The sequence below is a fragment of the Cyprinus carpio genome, chromosome B2 (genome assembly GCF_018340385.1).
Source record: "Cyprinus carpio isolate SPL01 chromosome B2, ASM1834038v1, whole genome shotgun sequence".
NCBI lineage: Eukaryota > Metazoa > Chordata > Actinopteri > Cypriniformes > Cyprinidae > Cyprinus > Cyprinus carpio.
This window is the reverse complement of record NC_056598.1, coordinates 2,221,113-2,245,623: the sequence shown is the minus strand read 5'-3', so window position 1 is coordinate 2,245,623 and position 24,511 is coordinate 2,221,113. Positions and strand designations below refer to the sequence as shown.

The 24,511-nt window shown below is 34.3% G+C and overlaps 1 protein-coding gene across 2 annotated transcripts in view; it reads right to left on the bottom strand.

Annotated features, from left to right (window-relative positions):
• The window catches only part of cacna1eb (calcium channel, voltage-dependent, R type, alpha 1E subunit b), a 76,197-nt gene extending 60,973 nt beyond the window's left edge, over positions 1-15,224 (bottom strand). For both annotated transcript variants that reach the window (XM_042717704.1, XM_042717705.1), the window contains exons 1-3: positions 14,589-15,224; positions 6,110-6,215; positions 4,831-4,970 (exon numbers count right to left, since the gene is read on the bottom strand). In XM_042717704.1, coding sequence (XP_042573638.1) covers positions 4,831-4,970; positions 6,110-6,215; positions 14,589-14,797 — 455 coding nt within the window. In that variant the 5' untranslated portion in view covers positions 14,798-15,224. The remainder of the gene's footprint in view (positions 1-4,830; positions 4,971-6,109; positions 6,216-14,588) is intronic.
• Positions 15,225-24,511: the final 9,287 nt, after the last annotated feature.

Genomic DNA, 24,511 nt, shown 5'->3' with positions numbered 1-24,511 from the left:
TGTATAAAAGTAATATCGAATTTGTGAAAACACCTCTTTTGCTCTTGTGATATCGCTTAGTTATATAATAATAATAATAATAATAATAAAAACCTCACTATAAAAAATACAGATCTCAGACAAGTATGGAAGTATGTAACAACAAACTCTTGCATTTTGTTGGTATTTGTATTCATTTTGGTGACATTTTTGACACAATTGCTTATTAATTTCTGACCCAGCATAACAGTTTAAATCAGTGGTTCTCAGCCAGGGGCCCGGGGCCCATGTGGCCTCAAGATAACCTAAAATTATTTAAAATAAGATTAAACAAGCATCAAAATAAGCTAAAACGACTACAAATTCAAAATATTTCTTAGTATTTGGTTATTTTTTTTATAATGAATATACATCTTTCTAGTCATGCTAAGCTCTAAGATATTTTGGAGGAGTGGAGGGTGGCTTTCAAATATTGTTGAAATAAGGAGGCTTTGAAGTCAAAAAAAAAAAAAAAAGGAGATCCACTGGTATAAATTAAATGATTTATTATTGTTATTTAGTTATTAAATTAATCGTTTTACATCTTCTCAAATTAAAGATGGTTATAAATAAATCAGACAATGCATCAGCACTTTAGGGATATCCCCACAGTTGTGGTCTTGACCAGTTTTGAAACACAATCCCAAGTCCTCTTAGTCTGAGACCAAGAGTCAAATGCATTCAAGAACGAGACAAGACCAAGACCTTCAAAGCATGGTCGTAAGACTAGTCTCAGGACCAAGACAGGTCTTGAGTACTACAACACTACAGCAGTCTCTCTATCGCCATCTGTGGCTGAAATATAAAACTGCATGTCACTTGCCCCGGACATTTAAATCTCCTTTAGGTATCAAGCACTTGTAAATGGTTATAGAGAAAAATTGGGCATCATACACTGAAGGATTAGCAGACCGTCAATTCATTCTGAAAACAACAATCTCATGCTAAAACATGTGGGTTTGTTGCTAGGAGACGCATGAAAAAATGAAAACAATGTGTTTTAAGATCAATTCAAAATATCAAACATGTTGTGATTCTACATGACAACAGTGTTTACTGTAGCAACAAGCTACAGCCCAACCACTCCTAAGCACTAACGCATACAATTTACAGACATGACCATATATATATATATATATATTATGTAGTATATATATATATATATATATATATATATATACATATATATAGTTCAACGAAGTGAAGTACTTTTTTTTCTATTTGGAATTTTTAATGTGAAAACAATAATCACACTATTTATGCTAAAAAAAAAAAAAAAAAAACAGCACAGAGTAGTGCATTTATAACCAGTGTGAGCTGGGACACACATTTAGTAAAAAGCAGCTGTGGCTGCCAGAAATGTAAAAAAAAGGAGAAAAAAAAAAAGAAAAGAAAATGGTAGCAGATTTTTTCTTTCTCAATTTTAAAGGTTGTAATCGACTTGACAGTAGAAAACATGCATTTCTTTAACTGAAATAATGTCGATATGCCAAATTACAACAACCACAAAACACAGGTGGTAATGAGAAAGTCATAAAGTTAATCAAAACTAGATTTTCCACAAGCTGAAGTAAATACTAATATATACAAACACAAAACACCATCATGATAGCACATATGACAGCAAAATAATCCAATAAATATTAATGTAACAACATAAGATGTGACATAAAACCATAATGTACATAACTGATAAGAAAATAAGAAAGTGACCTTGTTATTTCAATGAAAAGCCATCAAATGTGAGCTGCCACAGATGGAATGTCAATTGTAAATTATGGGATGTCTTCTTTTCACTTTGAAAAACTGTACATTTAACAGTATTTTACTGTAAAATTGCATGAAATGCAGAACTCAACATTATTCAATTGACAGGTTTTCACAGTCTTTTACCATTGACATTGCAATTTTCTTTTTTACAGTGACAAACATAAACTTGGAATTTTACATAAATTCCAAACCTATAGCTCAAAATTCAATAAATATAACTTATAATTTATTATCCAAGAGCACCTTTTTCAAGGCAGGATTTTATGTAATAGCTCAGTAATTGAATTGTATCTATTTTGAATGAAAAAATAAAATAAAACCAGCAACAACATGCCACTGGGAGCCCTGACTACACGAATATAAATATTCCGAACACTTCCACTTGTATACGACATGTTCATAGTTAAATGCTTAAAATCACTTGGAAAGGTTTATGGTTTTTGTCTGTAGTTACTGTATATATTACTGTATATATCCCAACGCTACTTGAAGGATCATCAGAAGGAAACCTACAGCAGCGATGCCAGAGAGCTGTGTGTGAGCTGTCACTTCAACATTATCATACTCATATTTGTTTTATGATGTCAAATGCAAAGTTTCTCCATATGTTCCCAGCAGACCTGTGAAGGAAAAAATATCAAATTGGCCCTGTCCCAGCAGATTCGCTTGCAGCTAATCATTAATTTCAGATGAAATGAAAGCCACAAGCAATGGCCTACTGGCCTTGTTTCAGTTCCCAGATGAGAGGAATGACACATGTAGTTTCTTTTAAGTCTGACTTACTTTCGCTGTTTTTAAAGAGGTCAGGTATGTTGGAGCCAAAAGTGTGTCAGATACTGTATGTAGCAGGGACAATCGCTTTCATTTCAGATTTTAGCAGCCACTCTAAGAGACATTTTCAGGAGAAAAACTGGCATTTAAAAACAAAATGGATAATAAGGTTGTGTATAAACCTAATTATTATTAATTATTTGTAATAAGAAGTGGATCTTTCAAGGCCAAACAAGCACAGGATCAGATATAACACACACTCAGCCTCACTCACGAAGCACGAGCAGGACACATTTCTCTGTTAAACTGCTCTGCAATTAATCTGAGAGTAGATTTATGAACATTTTACACAGAAATATGTTCTGCGCATGTTTTATGAATGAAGCCCGATGGATGCACTTAAAAATGTCTATGCAACCTTATAGAAATTACACCTTTCATTGATGTGATGTGTGTTAAAATCAATGTCAGACCGTTTCCCACCTTTTAACAACATCTATTAAAATGTGAAAAAAGTCCTGGCTTGATTTGTCATAATTACATTTATTAAATGAATAAAAGCTAGGGGGCAAAATCATTTCTTGCTGCAGACACCCACATTACATTGACAACAGGGTGTCAGGGTTTGGCTGGCTAGCACAGGATATTATGTGTGCAGAAAAGCATCTTTCTCCATTCACAGCCATTCAAAAGTAGCCATGTATTTTCACAAAATACCAAATATTTTATACAATTTTAGTGGATGCTTCACCATTATTATTATTTTTTTTTTTTTTTTGGCGAGCACTTAACAGCGGGAAATATGCTTCTGTTGCTTCAAAAGGTGTTTTCTTTGCTTCAACGAGTCTTTACGGCTCAAGTGATCTGCTTAAAAAATATTTTGGAAATGACTGCCAATGAAAGAAAGCAACCTGAGCGGCTGCCAATCATGACAGAGTTCTCCTAAATTGCAGTAAAAGTTCTTAGGTAAGAGTTTCCTCTTCAAACCTATTCACAAAGCTGCTGAGAGCACATTTTACCAAGGAATGGGAGAAATCTTAGGCTATGAGAAACAGCGGGGTTGAGCGCATTGCTATGGATGATGTCATCAAGTAATGCCCACAGTGATTGGCAGACAGAGGATGGGTCTCTGTCAGTCATTCAATCATAGAAATATCAGAGAACAAGGGATCAGGTTGCCATATTTAAATAAGGATTTTAGAATAAAAATGTTGCCATTCAAACAAAGGGACTCAGATGCACATCATTGCTTACATTGCATGAATGCTTACAGAAGCAGTGCAACGGATTTAAAAGGAACAGCGTAAGCCATCGATCACTTGGAACCCGTTTTGGAGCTGATTTATTATTTACAGTTTTTTTATATTGATCTTTTTTTAATGCATCAAAAAATAAACCTCAACTTTTAATCAAAATTCCAAACTCTTAATCAACAAAAAAAAAAAGTTTGTCATAACAACTCTTTTCTCAAAATAAATACCTCTCACAACCATAATTTCATAATATAAACTTACAATTCCTAACTTTATTCCCACACTTACAAATTTACAAACAAACGCATATAAACTCACAAAACCATAACTTCTTTTTTACTTTTTTCTTACAATTCATACTTATTTTCTCAAAACTGCAAAAAAAAAAATAAAAACAAAAATAAAAAATCCAAAAATTCAAATACAAAAAATAAATCCAAAATTTCAACATATAGAAAAAAAAAAAATAAAAAAACAATTCCAAAAAAAAAAAAAAAAAAAAAAAATCCAATTCTGAGGGAGAAAAAATACAATTTTCTTACAGTTGCGAGTTTATATCTCACAATTCTGACTTTAGAATTCAAAAAAGTCAGAAATGCATGATATGCGATTACAATTTCCTTTTTTATTTTTTACTCAGTGATGGAAACAAGCGTTCATACCTGTGAGTATGCTTGGAACACTAAAAAATAAATAAATAAATAATACACAATAAAGCATGTAGTACGACATACAAATAGCTGAATTTTGGGATACAGAGCTGCCTGAAGGCTTGCTCCCTCAATCAGAACGGAATGATTGACGATCAGCAGAAACGCTCCTCGCCCACTTAAGGAAGTGGAGAAGTGCTTGGGGAAGTTCTGATTGTGCAAGCAGCAATCGAGGAGCAGATAGCAACTACAGGCCATGCCTACCATAGCCATGTTTTGAAGGGAAGCACAGGCCTGTGATCTCAAACTATTCACAGCAGTGAAGTATCAAAACCAGTGAGGAGAAGGAAAACATAAATGTCACTTACCCACTTAGCACAACAATGAAGTCCATTACATTCCAGCCGTTTCTGAGATAGGAACCCTTATGAAAAACAAAACCGAGCGCCACCAGCTTGATACCAGCCTCAAAACAGAAGATCCCAATGAAATAAGGCTCGGTCTTCTCCTAACAGACCCAATGAGAAAGAAACAGATTGAATAATTAAAGAAAAGAATCAACAGAAAATATAAATAGAGAAATGCACATTCTAGTTTGGATTTTATACTAATATCAAACTCTAATATTAATCACATTAAGGTTTGTAGTGATGACATTAGGTTTATATTCTTCACTTTCATAAAGAAACAAGAACATGGTCTTCTTTTCAGTAAAGTAATAAAGTATGCATACTTTATAACAAATTGCATCCATTATTCTTCATTCTTTAAAGCAGATATGTTTCTTGGTATACATTAAATACACATGAATCCTTATTCATCAAACCAAACCAAATTTCTTTCACATTTCTCGTCATAAACACTATCTAATTCGAAGTTAATAGCACCATAATCCAAGTGTGAAGAAAATAATTTTAAACCCCCACGGAAAACTGTAAAGAAAATGCTTAACGCCACAAAATAAAGTGATCGCTAAATACCAAATACCAAACTTCTGCCCACATCTGCTTATATACAGATAAGCAGATGTAGGCAGAATATTAATGCAATGTGCAAAATTGCATGTTAAGCATTTTCCTACCATAGAAAATCATTATAAAGTAAACGCTTAACGTGGCTCAGTGCATTCAGATAGTGATACTAAAACTCAGAATACTCCTTACTGTTGTTCTGGCCAAGTCTGCTTGTCTGTATATAGTGTTTTTTTTTTTTTTTTTTTTTATAAACTGCATACTTTTATATCACTGTCTTTGTCTTTTAAGCCACATAAAGTGTTTGTGGCCACATCAGCTTGCCTGTATATAGTTTGTAGCATTAATAAGATATAGTATACTGAGACTGGTCTTTTATTATAATGCATAAATGCATTAACGTGGGAATGGATTGCAAAGAATTTGTGAGTATGGTTTATAAACTGAGGGGGCGAATTGCAAAACCGTGGCCACGGATTTGTGGGTCTCTTTTTTTATTTCTCTCTCTCCTTCTCTCTCCCTCTCCTACAGGAGATTTCCCAGTGTTGTCTTTTGCCACTATCTTCTGGGAAACAGTATGCATTTTAATTTGTACTCTCTGGATGCTGGGAATCCAATAATTCAGTTCAGTTTTGTTTATTTAAAATAAGAATACATTTATATTTGTAAAGCTTACCAGCCTTTTGGACATAGGCGTCTTGTCTTCACCAGGAAGATGCTGTTCCAGGGATAAAACGATGCAGTTGGCTATGATGGTGGCCAGGATCATATACTCAAATGGAGTAATGGCACAGGGGTCAAGGCAAATATTACATCAGTGGGAAAAAAATAAAAATAAAAATGCATCAATGCATCTTCATCTCTGATGGGACAAAATAAGAATTACTGAATTTAAAAAAAAAGTTCACATCTAAACATCTCTCCTCTTCAAGGCTGACACACTGTAGTGTACACTGCACTTAACTCATACAACAATCTTGTACACCTGCCTGTATTAATACTGCAATGTTTATAAATGTTTATGTATCAGTATATGGACTTGGTTGACTAAATGCATACTAGTGATCCAGTTGACCAGTTAAGTTTAGCTTATGTAAATGAGTCAGTGCTGCATTAATGGAGAGTGTGAGAGGATGAAGTGTGCATATCTTCACTGACAGACTCACTATAGCCGTATTGTATTGCTTTAGCTCCTGTCAGCGCTGATTACCCTTGTATTTTGGATCATGTGTGAACACACTAAATGAACTGACAATGTCTGTAGAACCAGCTGGCGGTTCGCTTGTAAAAGCTCTGTGACCCAACATGTCATTCACTGTCCACCAACCTACTGTAAGTTATTAATTACTAACTGTCTGGTGCCACCCCAAATAGCACATTCAAGTAAGCCAGCATAAATGACACTGGAGTAACACACAGCAGCGTTTTGTTACTGAATGATTCCACATTACTGAACGAATCAGGTGAGTCGATGATTCATTGACCCATTCATAAGAACAGTCACTTTGTTTCTGAATGAATCAGCTGTTTAAATGAATCAATTGAATGAATGACTCAATAACTCACTCATTAAGACAGTGACTTGCAATGACTTTTAGTTTCATATTTAGAGTATCATTTCATAAAAAAATGGCAACATTGCAGCCTTAACAGTTTATGTGTAATAAATTTGATGTTGAATCAAAAGATGGTTTTTGTAATGTATTCAGTGCTTTTCTTAACTAAAACAGTAATACGATCTTTTACTGTATGTTTTACTGAAGCCATTCTTGGACAGGATTAGTTTTCTAAACAACATTTAAGATGCAGCTCTTATAGTGATTTGGATGGGACTCACATCTCTGTGGTGTGTTTTTAGATGTGGGTGTTACAGAAGGACAGTGGTGGCGTCCATCACGAATGACAAATTATTTAATTAATTGAGTCCTGCTTTATACAGTATGTGGGTGTTTTTAATTACTGTGTACTTACGGCCAAAAAAATATTTAAGGTACAATGTTGTAATCATGTTGAAATGCAAAACACTTCTGATGCTACTGAGGGGTGACAGAGGTAAGTTTAGAGACAGGTTTAGTATGATTAGGTTTAAGGGGTTAAGGTCGGGTTGACAGTGTAAGTATAGATAAGTTAATTAGAGATGTAATTACAGAAAGGTATTTTCTAATTTACGTACAATGTAAAACATGTATGTACACAATAAGTGCATTGTATCAGATAATTAATTAAAATGTAAGTGCATAGTAATTAAAGACAGAAGCGATTTATGGTAGACTTATGTAACTGAGATATTTTTCATGGGATACATCCATTTTGATTTGTTCTGGCACGTGACAATGCCATAATAATAATAATAATAATAATAATAATAATAATAATAATAAACATAATAATAATAATAATAAAAACTAGTAATAATAATAATAAACAGAATACAGCCCTATTCTTAAGGTAATTGTTCCACAGCTATACAAAAAAAAAGTGCAACAGCTACCAAATGTATGCAAACTCAGAGATGCAGATTCAGATGCAATTAAATTAACAGACAACCTTGTTTTCTGTCCAAAAACAGTTACCACAAATTAATTAATTAATTAATTTATTAGTATTATTATTATTTGTGTGTGTGTGTGTGTGGGGGGTGGGGGGGTGGGGGGGTGGGTGGATTTCGGAAAAAAAAATCACCACAAAAATCACATGGATATGCATGTAAGATGCAGAAGAAAGCAAGCCAGACAAGTTTGCTGACCTTGAATTTAATAAAATTACAAAAACAATTAATAAAAAAACTGTATAACGAGCATCACTTTAACTGTTGATCAGATTTTATTATTTGAACAAAAGTCTTAAAATGTTGCACTTACAGTAAGGCTGTGATATGGACATGAATGATACCTCAACTCATGCAGCTTGTAGAGTAAAGCCGTGCTATTACTTTTCTACGCAACCAGAGGGCTAATTTCACCATTCTTGTCAGATAAGAATATGGTTGCAAGGTAACTTACTTGGAAGCCATAATACAGCCACAAAAAAAAAAAAAAAAAAAAAATGCATTATAAAATAATAAGCATAGTAATGTCAGTTCAGTCAGGGATGCATTAACCTAGAATTTTCAGCTTTTTTATTTTTGGCATCTCTCTAGCAGCCAGGATTGCCATGGCAACCTGCTTTCTACACTTAACCTCCTCCGGGGAGGGTTGACTGCGAGTTTGGCTCACCTGAGAAACATCCAAACATTATCTCAAGTGCTGCTTGTAATGTGCTTTCAGGCTGAAGTATGAAAAACAAGTGCATTCCTCATAATGACCTGAAATCTGCTGATTGGATCAGTAGAGCTGGATTTAATTCATTAAAGTTGAAGGAATGTCAGGAAACATGAAATGTATTCAGTTTATTGAGTCACATGGTGGCCAACAACTCAACAAGTGTTTAAAAGAACAAGTAACTGAAGACATAGACTACACAGAGAGGATGGGCTTATACATGTACAAGCAATGGGAACTAAATTAGTGTGACAACTACTGTTAGTTTAGCAGTAGAAAAATAGTAGTCATCTAGTCTTATATATGTTATAATTTCCTCATATCAATATGTCTGTTTCTTAATGGGGTAACTGCCTGTTATTTGAGAGTTGTAGCATATTTATTCACTATGAACCTAAAACTGGTATAAAAAACATGTAGTAGGCTATATAACATGCTGCATAGGCTGTAGTACACATACACTATATAACAGCATGGATTTGAGTGTAATACCAGTACATTGTCTTGGGTTCTGTGCTACCGTTGCATTTTACAGACATTTTTTAGTCTGTGTTCAAAATATAAATTAAATATGTAGTCTTGCAATTGTCCAAAACAGTTTGCTATGGAAAGACATTTGCGATTTATTTTCCCCAAACCCAATCTCAGAGGCTTTGTTACAATCATAATGAAATTCTCACTATAGCCCAAAGAAATCTTTTTTTTATCATTCAGAACTTGTTCTTTTTAGAAGACTTAACTGAGTTGTCATTATGTTTATTTAAATACCAACTTTGTCTCAGATGTTTCTCCAAAAGTCCTAAAAAAACAGATCAATGAGATAATTGTTGCATACAGTAAGAATGTAGAGCCATAAAAATGAATGCAGATAGCTTTAACAGTTTTGTTGGTTCTTATGATTATCAAACTGCCCTTAGGCTCCTCCTTCATGTCACTCTGCAGAAGAATGCACAACCATCAACTACCCAGCAAACTTTTTTCTCTTCTTAGTCAAGGACAGAGACGCATAGAGGCATATGTATCATAATGGACATTTACTACTCTACCACTCCAAAAAAGTACCTACAGTATACATACAATTCGATGCAGTTTCTATCTGAAATTAAGACTACTGGCAGTACATCACCAACAACTTTAATTCCTGTTCACACAAATTATGGTTACAGGATCAGATTATCCATTAATAAAGACATATTTTTGCATGATACTTTACGAGATACTAAGTTACGACCTCAAAATACTTCCACCATAGTGTGTGATTTAGAAATAAACACATTTTCATATCTGTGTCACATAACCATCTCTGTTTGTATGTTTTTTTCTGATGTTGTAAACTTGCTCAGTAGCGCACCTGGTACAGCATTGCATTTATGATGTAAAGGTACAAATCCCATGAAGCACAAGTCATGATAAAAGAGCTCAAAGACTTGTAGAAGCAAGTTAAAATAGTACGGTACATTCAGCAAATGCATTTTAATCTCACAATTGCTTTTGTTAGTACTGTGTACACTCTAAAAAATATTTTTAACCCAAATGCTAGGTTCAGCCCATTGGGTCATTTTATTGGGTTGTTTTTAATATTTTTTACCCAGGTGCTGAGTTTTTTTATTATTTTTTTTTACCCAAATGCTGTGTTTAACTTGTTGGGTAATTTTATTGGGTTATTTTTTTTTTATTTTTTACCTAGGTGCTGGGTAGTTTTCTGTAACTATGATGCTGGCCAATTTTAAATGCTAGGTTATTTTTTTCTACCCAACCGGTGGGTTGAGCCTGTCTCCGATAAATCAAACCCAGCTGCTGAGTTACAGTCAGAGCATGGGCTTTTTGAGTCTACAGGAGAGTGGTTCTCAGCGTCACAACCAATTTGGTGTACTTCTTCAGGGAAATAAAGGTTTTTATACATTTCATTTTATTTATAAAGTCTTTACTGTGCTGTAAATTGTATTTTTTTTTTTTTTACGCAACACAACATAAGGTCACTTCACATGATGGAAACACCTTTTGCCTTGCATAGCATAAATGGATTTTATTTGTTATAGTACTGAGTTTAATTTAATTTGATGTTAAAATATGTTCTCAGTACTGTTTGTTTTTGGGCAGGTTTTGGAGTCAGTCACGGTATCTTCCAGCTACGAGTGAAACATGAGGGTCGCGGTCTGAGTTTCGCAGTTCCCCCGCGAACAGCTGCCCTTCATCGGACAAGATTTTGGTGACACACCGACATGAGAATTAGCACTATTTCAGTAAAAAGCGATTACAGAGAATGGTTGAATACGCTTAAATTAAAATGCTACTTTTAAATATTACATTTTTATGTACTTGTAATATTGTAAACTATGCTGTATTCACCCAAATAAATTAAATTCATCTTGTATTTTTTTCCATGCGATCTTGCTAAATAAATGTTCATCTTTTGATTATTGCTGTTGCCTCTATTAATTCAGTTTTTTTTTTTTTCAGTCCATTTTAAGCCAGCAATATAATAATTTTTAAACAATAGATGACACAGCATGTTTGGTAAAACATTAAACCCAACTAGCTGGGTCAAAATAGCCCAGCATGTGTTCTATCCAATATTTACCCAGCGCTGGGTTGCCAAATAACCCAAATTGGGTTGTTTTTAACCCAGCATTTTTTTTAGAGTGTATGTGCTTTATTTTACCTTTTTAGCGCCACTCACCGGACATTTCATTTCCAAACTGCTGCAATACAGACAATTCACATTGCCAGATTTATGTCCATCTGATTTGGACACAATTAAACATGTTTTTAGTGCCACTCACTAAACATTTCATTTTGAAAATGTCGAAAAACATCCAAAAAGCAACATTACAGTATATCATAAGCAGAAATGGCACCACAGGCTCACTCTTCCAATAGGCCTGATTTTTGTGACATTTCTCATTTGATAGATTTTAAGGAGAATGCTCTCAAAAACATTTGTCTAAATGAGCCAGTCTAATTACAGGCACAGTCAGAATTTTCCCTCAGTTTGGCCCAAGAACGTCAGATTTCTCACCTCCATCTGCTGTCACGTTCACAGCCATGAGTCCACGCTCATGCCCACCACAGACCCTGAATCAGCACCCATATCTGCTACAGATGAGGTCATGTCCATCTCAAACCAAACTTGTGCACTATCAGCGCCCAAGCTGTTCACATCTTCTCAAACTCCCTGCCTCAAACCAGAAGATTCCCTTTTCTGCAGCCTCTCCAGAGTTCTCAGTTATGCCAACTTATGCGTTCCTTGTCGTAAGCCGTGTTTATTAAGATGCGTTTTGGTCAGTTGGATTATGACCAGACCAGAGAGACACATTCCCATTTACACCTGCTGTTTTAAACGGTCACTTTTGAGTACTTTTCTGATTTCTTTGAAGGGAGGGTCTATGGACAGATGTATGTATGGAATTTTTCCTGATCTTTTGAACTAATTTTGCAAAATAAGCTTGCGCAGTTGACATATGTACACTAAAGGAGACAACAGAAAACGATAGAGACAGCAACAGCTTTTATTTCTTCTCTGATGGCCGCACAGAACAACCCCAAAAATGTGTGGCTTTGTGTTATAACCACTACAACACAATAAACAACCTTACATTTTTGGCCATTCGGCAAAGTTTAAATCTCACCTGGCCAGTGTCCTAATGTTAACACTCAGTAGGCAGAGAGGATGTGGTCTTTCTTTCGTGGCTGCTCTAACACACTCAACAACATGAGCTTTTCCACTACGAAAGCAATCTAGTTGAATGTGTTCTTGACTACCTCTGGACGTGGTCAAAAGTGGACAAGCTCAAAACATTTCAGACCCCATTTCCAATACATTGTACTGTATTTAGCATTGTCTACTTGTGATTGGATTGACTACAACACATCTTCAAGAGCTCCTATTATGCCTTTTCAGCGTTAGTTAATATGTAATGTTGCTGTTTGGGCATTAAAAATGTCTGCAAGGTTTCAAAGCTCAAAGTTCACTCTAAAAGGAGATATTCAAGAAATCCAACAAACGGCTTGTTTGGACTACAGCACGCTTCTTCCAGATTTTGTGACATTACAGAGTCTCTCATTGAAATAATTTCCACCCACAGTATACAGTAAAAAAGGGGTGGGGCCTGGGTGAGCTGCACTAGAGAAGACGAAAAAGAGCGGCTGCTTTAGTAGCGTGTTGTCGCTATGTCGCGATTATGATAAGGCCGTGACTTTCTGGCAACATGTTCAGAGCGGTTCGCCAATCACAACACACTGGGCCAGCTAACCAATCAGAGCACATTTGGTGTTTCAGAAGTAGGTTGGTTATGTCCCTGGGTAACATGTGACGGCTCTTGTCCCAGGTCAAAGTGAGAGCAACCCTGCAGTCTGCTATAGACTGTGTTCATGTCCCTGGTGCTACAGCTCCTGCCACCAATGCCTGCCACATCCGCCCATTCTCATGTCCACCACTGCTTCTTCATCAGCCAAATCAAACCTTGCTCCCAAATGCATCTCTCCTGCCCATGCACTCTTGCCAGTTAGTTTTGAACAATGGCTTGTCACAGGCACCGCCGGTTCTGCATGTCAAATCATGTCACTGTAATTGATACCCCAGCCCATCTGCTTGTGTTTGCAATCACAGAGTCACTTTCTACAGTCAGCGTGGATCACTATCCAGCACCACCACGATGTCACAATCCAGAAGTCAGATACCTGTGGTCCTGGCCCACTTTAGCATCATGCCCAATGGCAACAAACCCAGATCACAGCTGTCATCATCCACCAGCCTTAAGCTATCATTAAGATTGCATTTTTTTTAAAGTTTAGGTTGTTATGCAATGTTTTAACCATAAGAAATCCACCCCTACACTTCCAAAACGGCACTAAAATGTACCATTAAAGTACTAATACATTTCTTATAGGTACTTATATGTATGCTTAATGTACTTACCCACTCTTTGGGGTAAATTAGGTACGAAACGTGTACCTTTTAAAAATGTACTGCCCCAGTGACAGCTTTTACACCTTTTTTTCCGAGGGTTTACCTAGAACCTAGTCTTGTTATTGGACATGAATTCATCCAATCCATGACAAAGAACTACATACAGACATGTAGGTTCTGCATTTCTTTATGTGCTGGATGAATTCACGTTCATTCTTGAACATGAATTCATCCAGCACACAAAGGAATGCACATTTCCCACATTTTCACGTCAGATGTACAGATAATTCAGATTAATTGGTATTGGAAGACCATGAAATGTTTGCATTTGTATATAATTGTCTATCTTTTAAATGCTTGGCAAATATGACAAAGGAGACTCAGATGATTATTTTTTCTTTTTTCAAATAATAACCTGAGAAGCTGAATATCTCCACATGCTTTCAATTAATCTCATCGTGTTCATTTCATTTTGGATAGATTCATTAGATTAAAGCAAATAAATATTTTTAATATAGTTTTAATGTAGTAACTGTGTGTTTATAGAGGTTCCCCAACTCATTTTAGTATTTCATACAATATTTAGCTATGTAAAGCTATCACAAGCGGTTTGGACTATGAACTATGATTTGATAAACTGTTGCGCCCCAGAATGAGTGTCAACCACAAAGTCTTACTTTTTAATGGTAGAAATGCAGACCATTTTGCTAGGAGTCTAGAAAGTCTAGATAAGCCTAGAAACACCAAGTGTGTCTTTTAATACAGAACTAGATGCCGACAGATGATTTTTGTAACTTTTTTCTTTCTGGCTTTTACTAAATGCATCTGAAATGTTTCCACAAAACAACTGACAGCAAAAAGGCAGGTCACTTCAATCAAAAGACAAAACAGGTACGACAACACAACCATCAAACAAGTCAATAAATCGGTGATAATTGCATGCAATATTTAATTGTATTATTTGCAAAAGGCTTATGGAAGGATATGGCCACTCTATAATTCTCTTTGCATATTTTCTGATGATATTATTCTCAGCGAAGATAAAGAGGGACCTGTTGACGGTGAGACAGTTGTGTTTGGCTGGGATGGGGTTGTACAGAGCCATGGTCCGAGCCCGTTTGATCTCCCCGGCGGACTCGCTCTCTCCCTTCTCCTCAGCGCTCACCTCCTTAGGCATGTCTTCAGACTGAGCCATGTCTCAAGATCTGGAATAATCAATCCCAGCTTTCATAGACGATCCCAGCTTTACTCCATTCTTCTAACGGCAAGCCAGCTTGAAGAATATCTCACGAGGTTAGCTCAGTCCTGCCTGTTGCACTCCAAAAGAAACTTTTTGTGATTAAAAAATAAAAAGATGTTTTAAAAAATACAGTCCTGTTTATCAGAAGGCTGCATGTCTTTTTCGAAGCCTTGTATCCTTTTCTTGGAAGTGTTCTGCCATGTTTCTCTTGACAAAGATCATGAAATCCTTTTCAAATGTCCAAAAATGACACTTCTAAATCTTAGGCTATTGAATGTGAAATTCAGGCAAAAACCAGCCCATTTTTCTCAAAGCGCAGATGAATGGTTTGTAATACCTGTTACACTGGGACTGTGCTCTATAACAGTGAATGTGGTCTTTTACCATCACATATTGCCTCATCTCTCGCACTCACCCGCCCCCATTTCTCTCTCTCTCTCGCTCACTACATATCAAAACTGGTTACCATGGAAACACACACACACACACACACTATGGGAAATCAGGACATAGGAAAACTGGTTACCATGGAAATGTATTTTACATCTTATAATGTGATTGTGAGAGTGGCTTATCATTTAGTTTGTCGGATGATGAGCTGAAACAGATTTGTAGCACATTTAAGGCGTCTGTAACCTCAACAATGAATATATTTGTCTCTCTCATTTGATCATCAGCAAGTTACAAAAAAACGTAATTATCGCCTAGATAAAATGAGAAACACCTTGTAATTTGAATTTCATGTTTATGAAAGGTACAGTCCCTTAACGTTGAAATGTTGCTCTCACACCTGCATCTAATAAATGCCTAATTGGATTAATATGAAAAATGTACATTTATTTTTGCTCATCTTACCCTGGAACAGCTGTAAGTGTTGTAGTAACTTCATAGTGATCACATGATTGAAACAGGCTACAAAAATGTAGGTTAAATTCAATATTAGGATTTGCACAGCTTGTACTTTTCAGCCGTCCCGGAAAATCTCAGCTTGAGTTTGTCTAAATGCCTTTCTCCCATTTTAGCACTTGATGATTCTGACAACATTTATATTCAGTGCTGGGTAGTGACTAATGTTTACATGTAATCTGGATCACGTCATCATATTCCAAAAATGTAGTATCTGTAATTAGAATATATTACATTTTATAAAATGCTCATAATCAGATTACAGTTATTTTTTATGGATTGCATGATTGCAAATTATTCACACAGTGGCAGTAAAATATTCATTATTTATCAATTCTCCCTAAATCTTCTTTTTTTCTCGTTTAAATAGTTTTCTTTCTAAAAAATTGTACTGTGTCATATTGTTTAGCTTTGAATGTTCACAGTATATACAGAACACGTGAATGTCATGCAAAGTCACGAGCACCTTTCATGTATGAGATGATTCAGATGAATAATTATTAAAGTTACTGCTGATACATAACTGAGACAAATATTTAGAACCTAGAAGACTTTGACCATGTCATCGCTGTTTTTATGTTAACTAATGCTTGTTCATGTAAGTTTTTTGTCAGTCAAACTCCTTTGAGCTAAAATAATTACTTGAAGAATTTACTGAAATTTAAATGTAATATTTCAACCGTTTGAAAAATTTGCATGTTTATAAATATGTTTCTGATATTGGTCACATGCAGGTAAACAAATAAAGTATTTCAGATGTGATTTAATTTATTCATTTTAATTTTTACATTTTTATGCTTTTATTAATTACTAGTTTTGCATCAACTCATAAAACTCCTTTTTTTTCTTCTTCCTCTTCTTCCTCTTCTTTTTTACGCTAGTTCGGAAAACCCTGAGGTGATATAATGTCTATTGAATTCCATGATGTCAATAACAAAGAACAGAACATATTTTATTTCTCTCTCTTTTATAACAAGGATCCCAGTAAAATCTATCAAGAAGTTTGGTCAAAAGTAATCCAAAGAACACATTACCTACAACAGATTACATTTCTGACTACAATTTGTATAAACACATGTAATCAGTAAAAGACTACAATTTGTAGGTAATCTAGCCAGCACTGTTTGTATTTTTATAGCATTAGTGACTAAGTTTTCATTTCATTTCAACTACTGAACCTGCTACTTATTGATATGTCTGTTTAATAATCAGCATGTATTGCTTTTGGTGTTTTTCTCCTGCAAGTCTTTTATTGTGGTATCACAAATGTCTTCTCAATACAAAATAAACTGCAAAGAGCTGCTTTATTGGCCAACTTCACAAAAATATGCGCTTGGCTGCATGAAACTGCTATATATCTATCTACAGCATTTACACTTACAGGCAGATTTCTCAGTGTTTCAAACAGTAACACCAAGAAACCATAATCAGAGTGTGAACTTTAATTGTGATGCAGAGAACAGGTGTAAAGCTAAGGGTTTTTAGTTTTAGTTTAGGTGAGAAATGGTGAAAAAGCTGAAAGTGTATCCGGTAACTAACTACTGATGGGTTGAAGTGCTCCTCGATCATGTTCAGTTTGCTCAAACATCATGTGGGCCTATGGTTTATTAGAGTAAGTTTCCTCTGAGTCATCACCGAAGACTTTCAAAAGATTTTAAAGACTGACCTTGCTTTGGCAAGGAGTCCCTGAACATTTCTCTCCTACACCACATTCTCCAGAAGCTGTGTCACGCATACGCTATCTAATTATTTTCCATCGTTCCTATAGACTCAGACAGAAGAGAAGAACTACACTGTGATGAAGAAAAGGGAGCCGTAATAATGGCTACGCTCACAAATACAGATTCACAATTAAAGGTTTGCCTGACACATTTTGGACAGTATTGCAACACAAGGCGAGTTGGAAAATTATATCATACATGTCTATCATCCTTTTGTGAAGCTGTATGTTTATGTAAAAAAATATAAATAAAATAAATGATTTACAAGTTATAAGTGATAAAGATAATGCATTTTCATCACAGATCTGGTGTCATCTGAATCAGCAGATTCTCAAAGTGAGACTGTATTGTGACGCAAGTGTGAAAGTGACTAACATGCACACACACACACACACACACACACACACACACACACACACACACACACACACACACACACACACACACACACACACACACACACACACTTTGTCTTTTGTTTATTTGTTTGATATAATGTTTTACATGAATAACACTGAACAAGAGAAATACAGTCCTCAACATACTTTAAGTGTTAAGACATTAATGTAGCCGCAACACTGACTTAAAGCCTACTAATTCATATTATAATATTCATCATTTGCATACATTTCAGGTTAACTTACAACCATTTAAATGATAATTATTCTGTTGCCATAGAAACACAGTTAGCTTCATCTGTTAGTTCATAAGGCTTCTTCTTTGATGTACGTAGGCTTTCTCTTCAAGTGCTTACAGTACATCACTGCTTACAGTTTGCTCACATTCCGTTCACTTTTATTTTCCTTTGCTTATCGCAGGGGGATATACAGTAACAGAGGAAACACAGGAAACAATGATATTCATATAGAAAGTAATGCATATTAAAATCATCATGATGAATAATAAAACATCATGAATAATAATATCAGATATGAGATAACAGCTGCAGCACTTAAAATAAAAAATCACAGAAATCACAGTTTTAACAGCTTTAGAATTTAAGTGACAATAGTTTGGAAATACTGATACTTTTATGCATTTGAACAGAATTCTGTAATTCTGCTCACTTTCATTAATGTATTCACTCTAAGAAAAGTCAGCCCAATGTATCATGTAAATATGAAGGAATTTTCTGTATTGATTTTGTAAAAGGTGTTTTACCCATATTTTGGATTATGCATTACATTGTGTTTTAGGGTTGAATGAAATGACTTAATGGAAAATGTGCAATTATTATTATTTTTTTTTCAGGATATTATGCTTTTTTTTTTTTTTCTGGAGATTTTTTTTTTCTTTCTTAGAATGATGTTTTATTGAAGGCACTATTGTAGGAGCTGTTATATTATACATAATTCTAGTTCTCACAAGATTCTGAAAATAAGATGAATCCACAGTCAAAAGACACATTTGCTCCACAAATCGCCCCCGTATTCACAATTTACCTCTCATCTCTGTCATTTTTTTGGATGCAAATTTTGGATTAAGTAACAGAAACTGTTGCATTAAAAGTATTCTGCATCTTCCTCCTTTTATATGTTTAATGAATGGTCTTTGACCCCAATAACATCTGATTACAAAATTTTCCAACTTTTAACACTTGCTGAAAACCTACTGATTTTATTGTGAATTTTCATCACATAACACACCAGATATTAATATGTTATTGGATGATCATATATTCTGCAGTGCACATTGATTAACTATTGAGGAAAGTGTTGCGGTGGGTTTTGTTGCTATATTCAGAGATAATCGACAGGCTTTAGCCCCATTGTTTTCTGAGTTGCGCTCTCTTTTACAGCATCTCTAGCATGCTGTCATTTACCACACACAGTTATTTTGACTCATCCCTCAGTTCATAAAAACATCTATTAGCACTTTTTAATAGAGAAAATCTTCATCCACAGGAATTATATCAGTAAACCAGTTAATAGAAAAATAGTCACACGTTAACTTTACAGATACATAAACTTCACAGATTAAATAATGAACGTTTTTTAATGCTCCTATAGACTTGCTTTAGTTCAGTCTTTCAGAGGTTTCCTCACTGATGGTAAGCAGAGGACGTGCTGTATGAGAGCGACAGGTACAGTACACAACGATGACCCACTGATCCAGTTTCAGATGAAACGTGCAATTTAACACGCATGTGCCGTGCTATTAAAAGACACATTCAAGCTGTAAAGAGAAAATCAAAAAAATTGCTAATACTGATACAAAAATATACTAATGTCTAGTATAATTACAAAACAAAGCTGGACAGTTAGTGTGTTGCTAAACAACAGTACAATCCACTGAACACACTGTACTTCAGTCCCTATATAGCTTCAGTTTCATCTGTGTCAAAAAATAAATAAATAAAATTGATAAGGACAAATGATCCAAAAACTCTGATCCAAAAAGGCAGATGGGACAAACATAAATGAAAGCACAGTCTGGTATCAGACCTAGATATTCTCAGAACAAACTGCATTTAAGACATACACATTTAACCAAGTTATGAGCAGCAATGTTTACCATGGAAACTGATTATTAACTGATAACTGGATGAACTGAAGCAATGAGGACATCTGTTGGTTGCAGGGAAAACTGACTTGTGTTTAATTTTAATTGATTTTGGTTTTATTAATATGAGCAAACATGTTTACTGGCCTTTGTAAAACAGTAAAACAATACATTTACACGCACAAGTGAATTTTGGTGAATCTGACAGAGCTTTATGTTGCAGTGTGTTTTCCAGGTTATCACAAAATACATTGTAGATGATTTGTCTGCATTTTCATTAACTTACTTACAAGACTTTGATTCATAAATATTTGAACGGGAATAGTAACCTAATAACACCTGAAAAAATATGTTGCTGTTTTTTTTTTTACATTAGATTTTACATTAGATTATTTGATGAGCATTAACTGAGTAAAATGTTTAAAATGCATTAGAAAAAAAAATAATTAATATATATATATATATATATATATATATATATATATATATATATATATATATATATATATATATATATATATATATATATATATATATATATATATATATATATATATATATATATATATATATATATATATAATTATTATTATTATTATTATTATTATTACAAATATATGCTTTATTACAAATATCATGTGAAGTTCTTTCTCTAATTTAAGACTTCTATAGATATGTATAGATAGACTTTTTTATGCAGTTTTTTTAAGCACCCATGGGTTCCTTGGTTCTATATATGTGTATATATATATATATATATATATATATATATATATATATATATATATATATATATACTAATATATATATATATATACAGTATATATATAGCCTATGAACCAGCTATTACCTAAATTCATTTGAAAGCTAAGGAATGGCTGAATAATTTTATGTATATGATAGGAATGTTGAATGGAGAACAGAACACTCTGTATTTTTTGTATGAAATTGCAGGTTAGGTTTGGTAATTACAGTCTGTTGTACTGACATGCCCAATCACACCCATGTACAGTAATATCACACAATAATTCTGAGATACTGAGCATAACATTAATCTGAATCACACACATAACGGATGTAGAGTCAGGCGTGGAGAAAGAGGTTTCATACACGATGCGGCCTGGCCACTAGTAAATACAGCCTTTGACTTACATTTACAATAAAGGACATATTGGTTTACTGCATAGGCTACTTATTGTGTATACATGTTGTTCCATTGTAGAAAGAAAAAAAAAAAGAAGAAGAAAAAAAAATTGTTAAAGAAATAATACTTCTTTCTGTTGCCTGCTGCCTACTGACAGGATTCTGGAAATGCAACAGAAATTAGTAGCCTATTATTTATTTAACACATTTATTTATCACATTGACTCCATTGTTAAAAAGGCCCAATAAAGGTTGTACTTCCTTCGCCAGCTGAGGAAGTTTAACCTGCCACAGGAGCTGCTGAAACAGTTCTACTCAGCCGTCATTGAGTCTGTCCTGTGCACTTCAGTAACTATCTGGTTTGTCTCAGCTACAAAAATCAGACATCAGAAGACTACTGAGAATGGTTCGGACTGCTGAAAGGATTATTGGTGCTCCCCTGCCCACCCTTCAAGAACTGTATAGATTCAGAGGAAAAGGGCTCAGAAAATCACTCTGGATCCCTCTCATCCAATCCCTCCCATCTTTGAACTTTTGCCATCTGGCCTGCGCTTCAGAGCCGCAAATACCAGGACAGTCAGCAACAACAACACCATCCAATCTACCTCATTAACATCAAAAACATCAAAACTTAAAAAACAAAATAAAAATGTGCAATAACTTTATATGTATTTGTTTCCCCTCCATCCAAGTACATCCCTGCATCTTACTCTATTATATTCCATTATCATCTATAGCACAACTGTTTATACAATTTATTTATTTGCAAATTATTATTATTATTATTATTATTTGTGTGTGTGTTGTTGTCTCTATGTACTGGAAGCTTATGCCACTAAAACAAATTCCTTGTATGCACAAGCAAACTTGGCAATAAAGCTCTTTCTGATTCTGATTCTGATTCTGATATAATATTAGTTTTATCACATATAATATTTTTTTAATCTTCATATACAAAAGATATACAGTACAAAATATATTTCCAAATGTCGTTGAGCAGCGAGAATTGTTATTGTTTTTCTTTATATATATATATATATATATATGGCAAAATATATTGGCAGACAGTACATTTACACAAACATAACATTAAAAAAAATATATTTTAAAAAATAATTTTTGCTTTCTTTTTTGTATATAGGAATATATATATATATATATTAAAAATAAAAAAAATATGGATTTCATGCATGTACATATATATATATATATATTAAAAATACATATTTTGCTGTATGGGTACAATAAAAGAAATATGGATTTCATGCATGTACTTATTGTGCATTTACATGTTGTTCCATTGTACTTTTTAAAGAATGTGATTATTTATAATTACAACCCTATTAAATTACAATGTGTATTAAACCCATCACAGCCTCAACAGCATGTATGTGCAATAAATAGCTACACTGTATTAAATGCATTGTCCACATGAATCATATTTTTTATTCAATAAATAAGAGACCTACAAATTGTTGAATACATATCAATTTTCAAATCGAACAGCCATTTCTGAATGAGTAGAACAATCACATTTTAATAGGCTTTAACTTGACTTTGTTACAGCAAAATAAGAACTTGTTTTGTTGGATTGTTAAGCAGCTAGCTCTCTCATTAAAAAAAAAAAAAAAAAAAGGTACAAAAGCTGTAGCAGGGGAGGAACCCTCTCAAAAGCTATACATCTGTACCTTTTTAACCCGTAAACGGTGCATATAAGTACCTTAAAGGTATTATACAGTATATAGTACCTAAATGGTAGATATTTGTACCTTTTGAATAGGCACCGCCCCACTGACAGCTTTACCTTTTTTCTAAGAGTGTACTGCATTTCCAGAGTCCTGTCTGTGTCCATATCCTTCACCACACCCAAACACATGCTGAGCTGAAGTCTGTAACCGGAGGACATGTTTTCCTACGCACGGGACGTGTGGAGACTTCTCTAGACTGGGTGTGGAAGCTGAGAAAACAAACCTGAATCATTCTGATCAATGTGTGATGGCGTCTCATTCACTCACTGTTTGTCATAGTTACTAACAATGATACGTTAAAACAGCAGACGAATGAAAGACATAATAACAACATACTGAAGCTAATGAGAGAGCTTCTTGCATGTGGAGATGAGAAGATATATTAATATTAAATAATATACACTTTAGTTTAGGGACCAGTTCTCACTATTAACAAGCATGCATGTTACTAGAACACTGGCTGATCGTTAAGCACGTTAGTGCCGTATTCTGTATATTTTAGCTCCATGAACCCTGATATCTAAACTTTACAACTAACTTCTAACTATTATTAAGCAGAAAAGCAGGTCTTTACTGATGCAAAAGTCATAGTTAATTGTTAGCTAATAGTGCAAATTGTTCCCTAATCTGAAGTGTTACCAATAATTTAATATAATAACAAAATTCGATACAATAAATTCAACAACCTCAGTTAATGCATTAGGCACAATTAACAAATACATTTTTAGCAGTTGATTGTATTGTAATGAGTAAATGCTGTATTAAAAAAAAAAAAAAAAAAAATATTACTACCCATAACTATTAGTAAGCAGCAAATTAAGGGTTATTGAGGGAAAAGTCATAGTTAATAGGAAATTGTGAGAATTGGTCTCTAAACTAAAGTGTGACCAAAAATACTTTATATATCAAAACAATGGCCATACTTCAGTTCAGGGAACAATTCTCACTATTATTTATGACTTTTCCCTCAATAAACTCTTAATTTGCTGCTTGATAATAGTTAGTAGTGATTAGTTTAGGTATGGGGTGGATTAAGGAATCTAGAATATGGTCATGAAGAATTAATATGTGACCCTGGAGCACAGAAGCAGTCATAAGTAGCACAGGTGTATTTGTAGCAATAGCCAACAGTACATTGTATGGGACAAAATTATAGATTTTTCTTTTATGCCAAAAATAATTAGGATATTAAGTAAAGATGTTCATTCATGTTCCATGAAGATATTTTGTACATTTCCTACCATAAATATATTACAACCTAATTTTTGATTAGTAATATGCTTCGCTTAGAACTTAATTTGGACAACTTGAAAGGAGAATTGTTTTTTTTTTTTTTTTTTTTTTGCACTCCAGATTTTCAAATATTTGAATATTCTTTATAAGTACTAATAGACAGCCAATATGCTAGTGTCTATGCATGCTTAATAAGCAATTAGTTAATGAGAATTGGTCCCTAAACTAACGTCTTACCAAAACAACACTGATAAAAATGGCTTGTGTATTTTTCCTCTGTCTTGGAAGTGTGAGGTTTTGGTATTTCTCATGTGTTGAGCACAGGACACACTTCTGACTCAGTTCCTGGTTCTTCTGAGGATTCGCGCGTCAGCGCGCGTCTGGGGCGTTTCGCTCCGTCTTTAAAAGCGCACCTG